Source organism: Azolla caroliniana, unplaced genomic scaffold (assembly GCF_043228905.1).
Source record: "Azolla caroliniana isolate FFs.n. ecotype wild unplaced genomic scaffold, voAzoCaro1.0.p SCAF_3, whole genome shotgun sequence".
Taxonomy (NCBI): Eukaryota; Viridiplantae; Streptophyta; class Polypodiopsida; order Salviniales; family Salviniaceae; genus Azolla; species Azolla caroliniana.
In genome coordinates, this window is record NW_028230438.1 from 463,099 (window position 1) to 476,934 (window position 13,836).

Below are 13,836 nucleotides of genomic sequence, written 5' to 3' on the forward strand. Positions count from 1 at the left end.
CCTTGGCAAATTCACAATCCCAAGCAAAGAAGTATATGATATTGACAATATGCAATTAGATAATCATTCATCAATTATGTTGGAAGGTCTCCTCTCGCCAATTGGCCTCCTCTTTTGCCTTTGGATAAGAATGTTGTGCATTGGATCTTTCCAAAGAGTGAAGTTGGTTCGTTCAACTACTTGACCTATGAACCTTCTTTTCCACGAGGTGTTTAAGTCCCATTGGGAGCTCCTAATATACTATGAGTTGTTTGATGGGAGTGTGCGTTGACAGTGATGATGTGGGCTACCATAATGGTTAAACACCTTAGGCTACCCTCCGTTTTGAGCTCAAGGGGAATAAACAAAACTCAATCTCATCTTCCGCTTGACATTACAACAAAATAAATATTGAGCTTGAATGGGTATGTTTGAGATAACAAACTCAACTGTGCACATCTTGTGAGTGAATATACACTACGCAAGGCATGTTCATGCATAAGCCCACCATAATTTGGCTTAATGAATGGAAGATATCTTTGCATGAATGGGGTACGTTGAATATCCGATTCACTATTCCATCATTACTCGGTTGATCTTATCTTCCTCACTATCCCATCACTACTCAATTGATCTTATCTTCTCTATGTACATGCAAATAAGTTTTTTGTAAACAAAGCCCATGCTCTTGTCTAAAGTCTTGACAATATACCTTATTGGCATTTTTATTAAGATTACTTATCTCGCTATAATCTTCTCCCATTATGTTGATACAAGTTATAAACATTGATCTCTCTCTCTCTCTCACACACACACACACATCTCATTTACTCTATTACGGTGATGAGGTGCAAACACAATAGTGAGAAACTATCATCATACATATTCTTGTCGAGATTTAAGCCAACATCCAACGCTTAACATTTCATGATCCACACTTGGCAACATCCTAAGCTACTTATGAAAACAAAGTGACTTATGTAGCCTAATAAATAATAAACAAGTGCAATTGAAATGCAATTGAGGATTTTGGCATGTGTCAGGCACTCAACAAATCGAGAACCCAATTATTAACTTTTGGGTTGTGTGCCACCAGGTTAGTGTGATAGAATGAATTCTAGTTCTCCACAGTAAATGGCTTATGTGGCCTGACAAAGCGGGAGCTTGGGTTAGGCCCCGTTTCATAGATCACAATGGGTCTACGCCGACATTAAAATGATATATCTATCTATCTAACATTACATTTTGAAGCTTCCAAGTTCCATGTGAAACCCAACCTTTAAAAGTTAAAACCAAAACATTTGAAAAAATGAAGCTTCAAAATTTGTTCCCCTTTTATGCAGTGTGCGTGCTTTTTTTGCTTTTCAAAAAGCCTCGAAAGGAAAACAGACAGAGGAGAGAAGGCACTGAGTAGTTCCTCTCTTTCGCTGGCAAGGGTCTCTGCTGAAAATGAGCTCTTCTGCAGAAGACGAGGATGGTGACGCTCTGGAGCTCATCTGTCTCCTAGATAATGTTCAAGGTCTCGTCGATGCTCTCTCTTGCGTTCGGTGGAAAAGGCAACAGGTAAGCTTATTCTTTCATCATAATTTCTTCTTCTTCTTCTTCTTCATCCCTCCCTTCCTTTCTTCTGCCGTCTTCCTTTTTTATCCCTTCATCTTTACAGAAAGTTACGTGATCGTCCGTTTTTTTATAACATTCTTTTGTTTACTGATGAATTCCTTTATTTGATGATTTCTTTCTTTTTTCTGTTTCCTCTCATATCTTGTTCTTGGATGCTTTATTCAATGTGATTTTTTTAGTTTATTTCTCGACGGGTTGTCTTCCGATAGTTTCTTAATAAACTTTGATTCGGGTAGATTTCCTTTTTATTATGCTTTAATAAAACTTTGTTATGTATACTTCTTGGCGCAGTCTCTTTGTAATGGATACATTTCTACATTTCTGTTAATTTTTCAAAATAATCTTCCTCACAGAGAAACAAGTTTTTTATTCAAATCCCTTGTTAATCGAGATGAAAATTCCTGATTTGTTGCACGAATCGCCAATATTTATTTCTTGAAAGTTTTTTTTTTGTGTGTAAGTGGACGTTCGCAACTCTTCTTTGGTTTTCTGATGACTTCCTTTCTTTTATGCAATAACACCACCTTCTTTTCTCTTAATTTCTCGAAAGCATAATTTTCTAATTTGACTATTGTTAAACTTTATTCTCTGTTTAATTCTCAAAAGAATCGTTTTGTTCCACATAGAAAGGCATATTATTGTACTTTTATTTTTCTGTTTCCTGATGTATGATGCTCTAATCATGACTTGTTTTTGTTTTAATTACTGAACAAAACCACTTTTGTCATTCTACGGCTTCAATCAAACCTAAATCAAGAGATTATGTGGTGATATGGATGAAAACCATGCTAGTTAAGTACTCGATTAAATCCATTCCGTGTATTAATCATGTTATTGTTGTGAAGAAATCTTGCATATGTGTTAATAATGCTATAAAATCTTGTATATTTGTGAAATCTTTCATAATTGATATTCATGCTATGAAATTTGGGATGTTGCAGAATGTGCAACACTCCATTCTTGAGCTTTATGAACTGTACTAAGTCATGAATTCTAGTAGAATAGAAAAGAATAACCACTGTATGTTATATTAAGGATGCACAGATATCATTCTGTGTAATTATGGTGAAATTTTGTTTTTTATACAATTGTGACAGCTTCTAAGAATGATTTTTCTCAAAAGGTGAATGTATTGTTAGGATGCAATCTGTGAAGTTTCTGAGCATGGAGTTGTCATAATGGTTGAGGAATGGAGTTGCCTCCAAGCACGTGTTTACTTCCGCAAAGAGGTTACTCTAATTATTTGTTTATTGATTGATTTAAAAACTAGAATTAAAGAGAAAGAAAATGTTAGAGACTTATCATGGGGCACATCAGAATATTTCTAATATAAACAAGAAAGAATACTACTATTAACATAAACACAAACACAAACACTTCGAACCCCTTAAACAAGAAATATTGTTTGTTGTAAGATAAAAACTATTTCCCATAGCTAAAAGAAAATACTTCTAAGATAAACAAAGTGCATCTAATGGAAACAAGAATTTTCCTAGGCACATAAGAACACTTCTAACATAAACTAGAAGGAATACGTCTACCATCAACAAGAGAGAATACATCTAACAAAAATTCTAATTGGTTAAGAAAGTGACTGAAAATTTTCTCTTCATGAAGTATTATTCGGAGCTGAGGGAGAATCCAATGGTATGTACATACAGCTTTTCCGAGAGTACATGTATCAAGCTGAAGTGCGACCAAGGTTCGGGGTTAGTTTAGGTTTGCTTGTTGACAGTTTAAGCACCTTCACATCTTCTGCTGGTACCACAGCACTTGAGATTCGATATCCTGGCTCTGACATGCAACTACTTCTAAAGTAAGATTTTTTCCTTTGTGCCTATGATTGTGAAATTGTGTGCCAGGGTTTCTGTGCTTCTTTTCGCGTCACATATGCACAATATTCTTTGATTTTGATCATCTCAATTTTTGACAAATATTTTTTCTTCTCAGTTTAATCTCAAGTAAACTTTGCGTTTTGTGAATTTAAAGACCAAGGTTGAATTCAGAAATCCCAACAAGTTGCCTTTAAATCTCTGATAATGCAGTCTAATTCATAATCCTCACTAATGCTTCATCTGAGACACAACTTATCATGCCAAAAAAGTAACGCAAGTTTCATTTGAGTCTCAAGCTATCATGTTTAAAAGTAAGGTGAATGTTCTCAGTCGGTGTTACAGGGTTCACTAATGGCGAATAAATTCATCATAAAACAGGGACAAAAGAAAGAATTCTTCACAAGACTATGCTACTCATGTTTTTTTGATAGCATCGGTTTACTGGCTTCCTCGACAACTTCCTGCCAATATTTAGGGAACATGTTGAATGTGCTTCTGTAAAGAATATTTTCAACTAAAGTGTGGCAAGTGTCATGAATCACATTAGCATAGAAGTAAAGTTGTTGTAATAGACTTCTACTCTTAGAATCTTTCCCTCACTTTCTGGGTTTCGTGCAGGTTAATTGATGCAAATGAGACATCGATTTATGCAGAAATAAGAACAAGGATCCCAGACAGTACTCCTAGGGATTTCAACATTGAAGATGAACATGATGTAATGCCCCAAAGTTTTGCTGTCAAGGTGATAATATACAGTTTCAGCTAGTTGTATTTTCTACATCGTGCGGATGTGAAAAATATCAAACCGGACTATAAATTTGCAGACCACTGAATTGATCTATAATATGGAAGGCCTCCAAAGTACCCATGATTTTTTCTCTCTCCCCCCAAATGCCCTTAGTTAAACCTATTTCAAGCAATTATATGGTCAATTCATCCCCTTTTTCTCTCTTTTGATGATTGACCTCAAGGGTATTTCCAGAGTTTTGGCCTTTATAGTAATTAGAATGTATTTTTCTTTATCTTTCTTTTGCAGACAGCCGCTTTGAAGGAAGTTATTGATGACCTTGAATGGCCAGGATCAAGTGTCCAAATCACTATATGCCCAGATCCACCTAGTGTTATATTTAGAGCTGAGGGCCATGGTGATCTACAGGTTAGTGAACTATCCGTTTCATATGTGGATACATAAGTTAAATACTGTGGATCTTCACGCTTCCAAATTCTGAGCCTTATAAACTGCTCATGCTACTTATATGGAAGAGATTTAGCTTTTGTAAATGGTGTTTTGGTTTATTGATAGAGATGTTAACATTTTCTTCTTGCTGGTGAATTGTCAAGATTCTGGGCTAAGATCCCTAGATGGTTCTTTTTATCAAGTAATCTATAAATATTTACATGAAACATGACTGATTATTACCTTCCCAGAAATGGTGTTGATTTAACGAAGACTGCTTTTTATAAATATCTTGCATAGAGATCATTCTTAAAACAGCTAGATTCTTGCCAAATATAAACTTTTTTTTTCCATGTTTTCATCATATATACAAAAATCTTCTAGCTTTCAGGTTACACTCCTGTCTTGGAACAAGCTATAGACTATTCTTTGGGTCTGTGAAGTGTCTTTTCGTCAGTTTATGTCAAGCAAGAACTTTTGTTTCTGATCTTGGAATGTGTAATAATTGTAAAGGAGTTGACCATCTAATGTGCCATCTAGTTGCTATAATACAAGCCAATTTTAGACAGTTCGAAGTACATTTCAACTGGATATTAGATAGCTTCTGTTTGCATTGCAAGGTATGGACTCCAATATGCAGTTTGACGTTAATCTGATTATAGAATTCTGTCATATATAGTTAAAATCCTCGTAAGATTGTCCACAAGATGCACTCTAAAAATATTTGAGCTTGATATTCCCTTTATATATGAAAAACTACTGGTAATGTTTAAATATTACTTTTTGAAGGTAAAACAATATACTTCTGACTTGAAGGGGCATAAAGTATAGAAAGTTTTGTAATAGTTCCCAAGCTACTTTGAAATGGGTGGTTTACAAACCTACCATATAAGGATTCTGGAAGAGAATTGATCAAAATGAGTTGTAGCTCTGTAAATTGATTCCATTCTGACCATAACATTTCTTTTGTGTTTTGTAATGTAACAGATCGATTTATTATATAATGCACAAGCAGACCTTTTCATTGCCTTCCAATGCAACAACCACATCTCACATAAGTGAGCTTCCATGTCTAGTTTTCTGCATCTTAGCCTCAAGTGAACCTTTTTGTTTTAAAATGTATTTTGGGGAAAACTCTGTAATATTCTGGAGTTTGGTTTATCGCCTGAAATACCTCTAGGTTTCAGTTATTTCCCCAAACGCCATTGTCAACCCCTTCTGAGCAATTATCTGCTGTTTGATCAATGGTGTTTGGGAAAATAATGATAACTTAAGGGCATTTGCAGACAGTTTCCTTTAAAACATTATGCTTACAAACCCACTTTCCTCTTGCTTCCCGCATTCCCTACAGATACAAATACAAGTTCCTGAGAGCAACAACTGCCAACATTCCTGGGAATATACTGAAGGATAATCGGGGGAGCAAGCTAACTATGGGAGGTTCCGGATTGCTGAAGGTTCAGCATTTAATCCCTGTGAAACTAACACATGCACAACAACAGCAAATGGATCCTGGGAACAATATGCAGCAGGGTCGTGTCTCTTATATTGAATTCTATGTAATGCCAGAAGAAGAGGGAGACACAGATGCCTAGGGTCAGGTTGAATTAATTTGTCCATTTTCTTGGAAACCTGATGATGCTTCTATTATTTGGAATTTGTTCGCCTTAAACAATTAATTAATTTCTTCATTAGATGTGTCATCATGGATGTTGACTTGTAAGTATATATATGGTGCCAGAAAATGCGATGCTTTTGAGAATATCAAAGTAGTTATCTTACTCAAAATGTTTGAAAACTCGTCTCTTGTTTAACCTATTATATGTGATAATGTTGTATCATTTGATAATCTTGTATATTTTATACTAAAAAATATATGTTTGATCTACTGACTTGTTAGTAGTGGTAAAGGCTATATGTCTGATTGTCTTCTCATATTTTATCTAATTTGGGTGTATCCTTGTAAATAGGGTTTCTGGTGACATAATCTTCCCAAAATCATGGAAAACATATATCAATCTGACAATTTTGTCTAAGCTTGTGATCTGATTAACAAATTTGTATGTGGGAGCTTTTGTATGGCACAACTTAAAACATATCTCAAATTTGACAAGGAACCACTTAACCAAATTGAATATTTTCTCAAAGGAGACCTTCAAACATATGTGCATAGGAGGTGAGGTTTACACCATCATCCATATGTACACATTTACATACAAGTATGTAATGGTGCAAGGACAAGGAAAAATCGTGATTACTTTACCAAACTTGATGCCATGATTTTTTTCAAGTGAGCATGCAGGCATGTGAAGGCTGCAGTTCAGGTCACCAAAGAAAGGGAACATTATGGAACGTCATTATGGTGTTTCTTTGCAAATTGGATGCTATTTGAGCTTTACTTAAGCTACAATCCTATTCTATGAACAGTTTTTTGCCCATGAGGTATTAACCAACTTTTTTCTCTAGAGTGATTTCCTAGTTGATTTACTATTATAAATCTAGAACACTCCCCTTGCTCGATTTGTTGTGCATTGTTCATATGAGTTAGAAACAGACTAAAATTTGTTTGTCATTTTAAAATATACAAAAGACATCATTAAATAATCAGGTTGTAATGGAAGTGATTTCATTGCTTTAAAACTTTACTTATCTATGTAATGTGATATCATCATATCTGCATTGTTTTTAGCTTCAAAACAGTGCTGGTAATCCAGTTGTAGAGTAAGTGACTTCATTGATTAAAAAGTTTAACCTATGTATGTAATATAATGTCTTTGTATCTGCACTGTGCTACGCTACAAAGATGTGCATTAACTTTGGCCACATGCAGGTATTGCATCTATCTTTCGCAATCATATTATATATAATAAGTCCATACGGGGCTTAGAATTATGTATAGATTTTGATGAATGATTTTATGGAACTCTCAGGTTGTAGCTGCATGTGCATATAATATTTTAATAGTATATAATTATTCTTGATTCTATGAAAGTTAATTGCTACAAAATGTTGGGAGTCTGGACATCACTCTTTGCAGCGGTCTTCTGCAAAAGCTACTAACATAATTGCCCTTTCTCTTCTTGGGTTAAATATATCCATCAATCAGAGGCCGATTCCTCGTTTTGGATATGCATGCCGTTTACAGTCTTCAAGTAAATCTACAAAGATAATGAATTACTCCATATTATATATAATAAATCTATACGGGGCTTAGAATTATGTCTAGATTTTGATGAATGATTTTATGGAACTCTCAGGTTGTAGCTGCATTTGCATATAATATTTTAATAGTATATAATCATTCTTGATTCTATGAAAGTTAATTGCTACAAAATGTTTGGAGTCTGGACATCACTCTTTGCAGCGGTCTTCTGCAAAAGCTACAAACATAATTGCCCTTTCTCTTCTTGGGTTAAATATATCTATCAATCAGAGGCTGATTCCTCCTTTTGGATATGCATGCCGTTTACAGTCTTCGAGTAAATCTACAAAGATAATGAATTACTCCATATTATATATAATAAATCCATACGGGGCTTAGAATTATGTCTAGATTTTGATGAATTATTTTATGGAACTCTCAGGTTGTAGCTGCATTTGCATATAATATTTTAATAGTATATAATCATTCTTGATTCTATGAAAGTTAATTGCTACAAAATGTTTGGAGTCTGGACATCACTCTTTGCAGCGGTCTTCTGCAAAAGCTACAAACATAATTGCCCTTTCTCTTCTTGGGTTAAATATATCCATCAATCAGAGGCCGATTCCTCGTTTTGATATGCATGCCGTTTACAGTCTTCGAGTAAATCTACAAAGATAATGAATTACTCCATATTATATATAATAAATCCATACGGGGCTTAGAATTATGTCTAGATTTTGATGAATGATTTTATGGAACTTTCAGGTTGTAGCTGCATTTGCATATAATATTTTAATAGTATATAATCATTCTTGATTCTATGAAAGTTAATTGCTACAAAATGTTTGGAGTCTGGACATCATTCTTTGCAGCGGTCTTCTGCAAAAGCTACAAACATAATTGCCCTTTCTCTTCTTGGGTTAAATATATCCATCAATCAGAGGCCGATTCCTCGTTTTGATATGCATGCCGTTTACAGTCTTCAAGTAAATCTACAAAGATAATGAATTACTCCATATTATATATAATAAATCCATACGGGGCTTAGAATTATGTCTAGATTTTGATGAATGATTTTATGGAACTTTCAGGTTGTAGCTGCATTTGCATATAATATTTTAATAGTATATAATCATTCTTGATTCTATGAAAGTTAATTGCTACAAAATGTTTGGAGTCTGGACATCACTCTTTGCAGCGGTCTTCTGCAAAAGCTACAAACATAATTGCCCTTTCTCTTCTTGGGTTAAATATATCCATCAATCAGAGGCCGATTCCTCGTTTTGATATGCATGCCATTTACAGTCTTCAAGTAAATCTACAAAGATAATGAATTACTCCATATTATATATAATAAATCCATACGGGGCTTAGAATTATGTCTAGATTTTGATGAATGATTTTATGGAACTTTCAGGTTGTAGCTGCATTTGCATATAATATTTTAATAGTATATAATCATTCTTGATTCTATGAAAGTTAATTGCTACAAAATGTTTGGAGTCTGGACATCACTCTTTGCAGCGGTCTTCTGCAAAAGCTACAAACATAATTGCCCTTTCTCTTCTTGGGTTAAATATATCCATCAATCAGAGGCCGATTCCTCGTTTTGATATGCATGCCGTTTACAGTCTTCAAGTAAATCTACAAAGATAATGAATTACTCCATATTATATATAATAAATCCATACGGGGCTTAGAATTATGTCTAGATTTTGATGAATGATTTTATGGAACTCTCAGGTTGTAGCTGCATTTGCATATAATATTTTAATAGTATATAATCATTCTTGATTCTATGAAAGTTAATTGCTACAAAATGTTTGGAGTCTGGACATCACTCTTTGCAGCGGTCTTCTGCAAAAGCTACAAACATAATTGCCCTTTCTCTTCTTGGGTTAAATATATCCATCAATCAGAGGCCGATTCCTCGTTTTGATATGCATGCCGTTTACAGTCTTCGAGTAAATCTACAAAGATAATGAATTACTCCATATTATATATAATAAATCCATACGGGGCTTAGAATTATGTCTAGATTTTGATGAATGATTTTATGGAACTTTCAGGTTGTAGCTGCATTTGCATATAATATTTTAATAGTATATAATCATTCTTGATTCTATGAAAGTTAATTGATACAAAATGTTGGGAGTCTGGACATCACTCTTTGCAGCGGTCTTCTGCAAAAGCTACAAACATAATTGCCCTTTCTCTTCTTGGGTTAAATATATCCATCAATCAGAGGTCGATTCCTCGTTTTGGATATGCATGCCGTTTACAGTCTTCAAGTAAATCTACAAAGATAATGAATTACTCTATATTATATATAATAAATCCTTACAGGGCTTAGAATTATGTCTAGATTTTGATGAATGATTTTATGGAACTCTCAGGTTGTAGCTGCATTTGCATATAATATTTTAATAGTATATAATCATTCTTGATTCTATGAAAGTTAATTGCTACAAAATGTTTGGAGTCTGGACATCACTCTTTGCAGCGGTCTTCTGCAAAAGCTACAAACATAATTGCCCTTTCTCTTCTTGGGTTAAATATATCCATCAATCAGAGGCCGATTCCTCGTTTTGGATATGCATGCTGTTTACAGTCTTCGAGTAAATCTACAAAGATAATGAATTACTACATATTATAGATAATAAATCCTTACAGGGCTTAGAGTTATGTCTAGATTTTGATGAATGATTTTATGGAACTCTCAGGTTGTAGCTGCATTTGCATATAATATTTTAATAGTATATAATCATTCTTGATTCTATGAAAGTTAATTGCTACAAAATGTTTGGAGTCTGGACATCACTCTTTGCAGCAGTTTTCTGCAAAAGCTACAAACATAATTGCCCTTTCTCTTCTTGGGTTAAATATATCCATCAATCAGAGGCCGATTCCTCCTTTTGGATATGCATGCCGTTTACAGTCTTCAAGTAAATCCACAAAGATAATGAATTACTCCATATTATATATAATAAATCCATACGGGGCTTAGAATTATGTCTAGATTTTGATGAATGATTTTATGGAACTCTCAGGTTGTAGCTGCATTTGCATATAATATTTTAATAGTATATAATCATTCTTGATTCTATGAAAGTTAATTGCTACAAAATGTTTGGAGTCTGGACATCACTCTTTGCAGCGGTCTTCTGCAAAAGCTACAAACATAATTGCCCTTTCTCTTCTTGGGTTAAATATATCCATCAATCAGAGGCCGATTCCTCCTTTTGGATATGCATGCCGTTTACAGTCTTCAAGTAAATCTACAAAGATAGTGAATTACTCAATGTGAAACGGCTTTCTTGTCAAAGGTAGACTTATCATGATCAAATTTGCTGTTGTGGGAGGAACAGGTCTTACATGCAGAGAAAGTCGAGTTGATCTAGCTCTTCAGAGCTTGGCTATTAGGATGGAACGCTGATGAAAAGAAAAGCTATCTATGCACTCTTCAAAATGGCTGATGCAATCTGATCTTCAGTGATGAAGCTCTGACCTTTCGTTTTTACTAATAGCGACTGATGTACTACATCTTGTACTGTAGAGATAGATGCATGATGAACCTGAATCTGAAGATCTTGTAAAAGCACCATCACCCTTGCCACTGGATTCAAGTACCTTGGGTAGTTTATATGTATAATGGCCTCTTCATTACTCAAGTAATGGATCTTCACATTTTCCGAAACATGACTAGGAGGAACTGAGGTCCTATTACTGACTTTAAGGCCATCTGTAACGTCATTTGATAGATGATGATGAAAGGATGTCTTACCATCACCTAAATAAGGAAATGCTTCTTTCCTCTTTTTATAGTTTAGAAGCTCTGAAACTAGGGTTTTCTTCTCCGCCTCAAGGTCTTGTAACTTATTTTTTAGCTCTTGGATGTATACAGTTGCATCAGTAAGCAATGAAGCCTTGTCCATCTTGGATACATTTGGAACAACAGATCTCAACTCATAAAAGCGTTGGTTGAGCTTCTCTCTTCTCAACCTCTCTGCTTCTACATGATTCATTGGCTCTTCTCTTCCATCGGCAGGTTTTCTGCCCCTTTTCCGAGGCTTCTTCTCCTCTTGGATAGACTCACTACATTCTATCAAGTCAGAATCCTCCACGAATGAATCACTAGGTTTCATTGTTTTAGTCTTCTTCAATGGCGTTTGGCTCACCTCTTCTTGGTCCAGTACAGCTTTACCCTTCTCCCTGGCTACAAACGGATTACCTTCAGATGTTGAGTCAATCAAGATATTAGGTAGCTTAGAAAAGCTTTGAGTATGCAAATCCTTTGAGCCTTGACCATAGTTTGATCCATAAGTCTGGTCCATCTGTTGAGATTGCAAAGCTTTCACATGCCCCCGGTATTTGTTTTCTTTGGTTTCATGAGATCTTAAAACACCAGACTGAACCTCATTTGATTGATTTGTGGATCTATGATCTCGAACAGAGAGAGCACTCACATCCTTGTCTTTTGCATCATCATGATTATAAAACATGGTTTCTCTGGAAGCCTGATAACCAGAGATGCTTATAGATGCATTATAACTCTGGAAGTTTTGATGTCTGGCCATATGAATACTCTTGTTCCCCAAGTCAGAACCCACCAAAGGAGCTTTTTGGCCTTCATAGCATCTCATTGAGCCATCCACGTCGCTTCTTCGTGTCAATAAAGACCCTTCAGATGACCTCAGCTCATTACTCATTGTTGACAAAAGTATATCCTCTTCAAGCCCTTGGAATTTCTGCAAAGGTGGAAACAGTGTCATTGGCATCAACTTATCCCCATCTTCGATGAACATGGTATCAGTAAGGTCTTGAGAGGAGAGTTTCCTTTGTGAAGCTTCTATTTCTCCACCATTCACTGGCATTGTCCATTGAGAGTGCTTTTGCATCCCTGATTGGGCCAAGTTCTTTGAACCAAGGGCACCGATAGAGATCACATCAGACCAAGTACCAGACAATTCATCAGGGTTCATCTTTGGAATCGAAGATGGGTAAGGCTCTGTGAAGTCGCTTTGTATATGGCTGGATGTATCTTTACAAAGTGGGAATGAACCCTTTACAGCCATCACAAACTCGAAATTCTCATTGATGATTTGAGTCGATCCAAGCTCTACAACTCCATTTAAGGTAGGCACGTATAGCATGGTTTGGATACCAAGCTGAGCAGCAAGCTGAGCTCGAGAACAACTGCAATTATGGATTTCATCACCTCCTTGAAGCCACGAGTGTTTGGATGTGGAAAAAGTTTCTCCTCCCAGTCCCGACGCAAGAGGAAAAGAATGCCACATAGAAAGCACAAAGAAACACTCAGTATCTGTCATATCTGCATCGAGTGGCGCCCCAGTGAGAGCTTCAAGCTGAGCAATGATAGGTTTTAAGTGAGCCTTATTAGCTTTTCTAGAGGTTACTTCATTGCATTCTTTAGGGTTGAAGTATCCATCTCCCCATCCGAGCCCATCTTGACCATCCGCAGTGTTTGTGAGTTGCCAAAATATAGCATAGGTCCATTTCTCTTGGAAATTGTCCACTAGGGATTGAAGCTTATGCGACAGATTATCTTCCACACCATTGTTAATATCTATAGCAACACTGTCGTTGTTACTAATAAGGTGCTCTTCATTCGAGGCCAGCCAATCTTGCTCAGATCCCATGGCCTCATCTAAAAGAGCTTGGAATTCAACATCCAAATTCATGATGAAACTCAATAAAAGAAAGAGGTTGTAAAAAGAAAGGGAGAGAAACTATTCTATCTAACAAGACATGGGCTGCCTGATAACCCTCGGTTTGCGGTGTAGTTCTCGTTTATCATCTTGGGGCGAAAGCTCAGATGTGGGTTCCTTCAGAATTCCCTGCACAGATTCAAGCCGCCTTTAGTTTGTAGTAAGACATTCCGCAGACTAGTGGGCCGCTTTGCAATATGCTCTGTTTCTTCTTCTTCTTCTTCTTCGTCATCCTTCTCTACTTTACTGATTTTTATTGGTAGGGAAGAAAGTAGTAGGGTAGGGCAGGAAAGTGCAGAGGTGGCATGGTCGCAGGAGCCGTCGCCATCGCCACATCGGAGTTTGAAGTCG

General features: G+C 35.8%; 2 protein-coding genes and 1 long non-coding RNA gene across 7 annotated transcripts; 1 reads left to right on the plus strand and 2 right to left on the minus strand.

Moving 5' to 3' along the window:
* The first annotated feature begins 1,389 nt into the window (after nucleotides 1–1,389).
* LOC147865704 (PCNA domain-containing protein) lies at nucleotides 1,390–6,307 on the plus strand. Of its 5 annotated transcripts, none has more exons than XM_087316039.1 (7): nucleotides 1,391–1,542; nucleotides 2,739–2,828; nucleotides 3,261–3,415; nucleotides 4,053–4,176; nucleotides 4,471–4,590; nucleotides 5,599–5,669; nucleotides 5,963–6,307. In XM_087316039.1, exons 1-7 carry the CDS (start codon nucleotides 1,429–1,431, stop codon nucleotides 6,204–6,206), a joined length of 918 nt encoding a protein of 305 aa, XP_087172165.1. In that variant the 5' UTR covers nucleotides 1,391–1,428; the 3' UTR covers nucleotides 6,207–6,307. The 5 variants fall into 5 exon arrangements, with proteins under 5 accessions (XP_087172170.1, XP_087172165.1, XP_087172168.1 ...); XM_087316042.1 differs by having other exon boundaries at nucleotides 1,416–1,542; nucleotides 2,723–2,828; nucleotides 3,217–3,415; XM_087316043.1 differs by having other exon boundaries at nucleotides 1,416–1,542; nucleotides 2,723–2,828.
* Nucleotides 4,890–5,385, minus strand: LOC147865705 (uncharacterized). Its single transcript, XR_015529429.1, has 2 exons — nucleotides 5,316–5,385; nucleotides 4,890–5,038 (listed from the first exon to the last, which is right to left on the minus strand). It is a non-coding gene; the product is annotated as an uncharacterized LOC147865705 (long non-coding RNA).
* A 4,519-nt stretch (nucleotides 6,308–10,826) lies between the features above and the next one.
* On the minus strand, nucleotides 10,827–13,685 carry LOC147865706 (transcription factor MYC3-like). Its single transcript, XM_087316045.1, has one exon. The coding sequence runs from the start codon at nucleotides 13,456–13,458 to the stop codon at nucleotides 11,209–11,211; it is 2,250 nt and encodes a 749-aa protein (XP_087172171.1). The 5' UTR covers nucleotides 13,459–13,685; the 3' UTR covers nucleotides 10,827–11,208.
* Between the last annotated feature and the right edge of the window lie 151 nt (nucleotides 13,686–13,836).

What these genes read in the sequence shown, in the direction of transcription:
- LOC147865706 (XM_087316045.1), bottom strand. Translation starts at nt 13,458, where the DNA reads ATGAATTTGGATGTTGAATTCCAAGCTCTTTTAGATGAGGCCATGGGA.
- LOC147865704 (XM_087316039.1), top strand. Translation starts at nt 1,429, where the DNA reads ATGAGCTCTTCTGCAGAAGACGAGGATGGTGACGCTCTGGAGCTCATC. An exon ending in TTCGGTGGAAAAGGCAACAG is followed by an intron (nt 1,543 to 2,738) that starts GTAAGCTTATTC and finishes ATGTATTGTTAG; the next exon opens with GATGCAATCTGTGAAGTTTC. An exon ending in GTGTTTACTTCCGCAAAGAG is followed by an intron (nt 2,829 to 3,260) that starts GTTACTCTAATT and finishes ATGTACATACAG; the next exon opens with CTTTTCCGAGAGTACATGTA.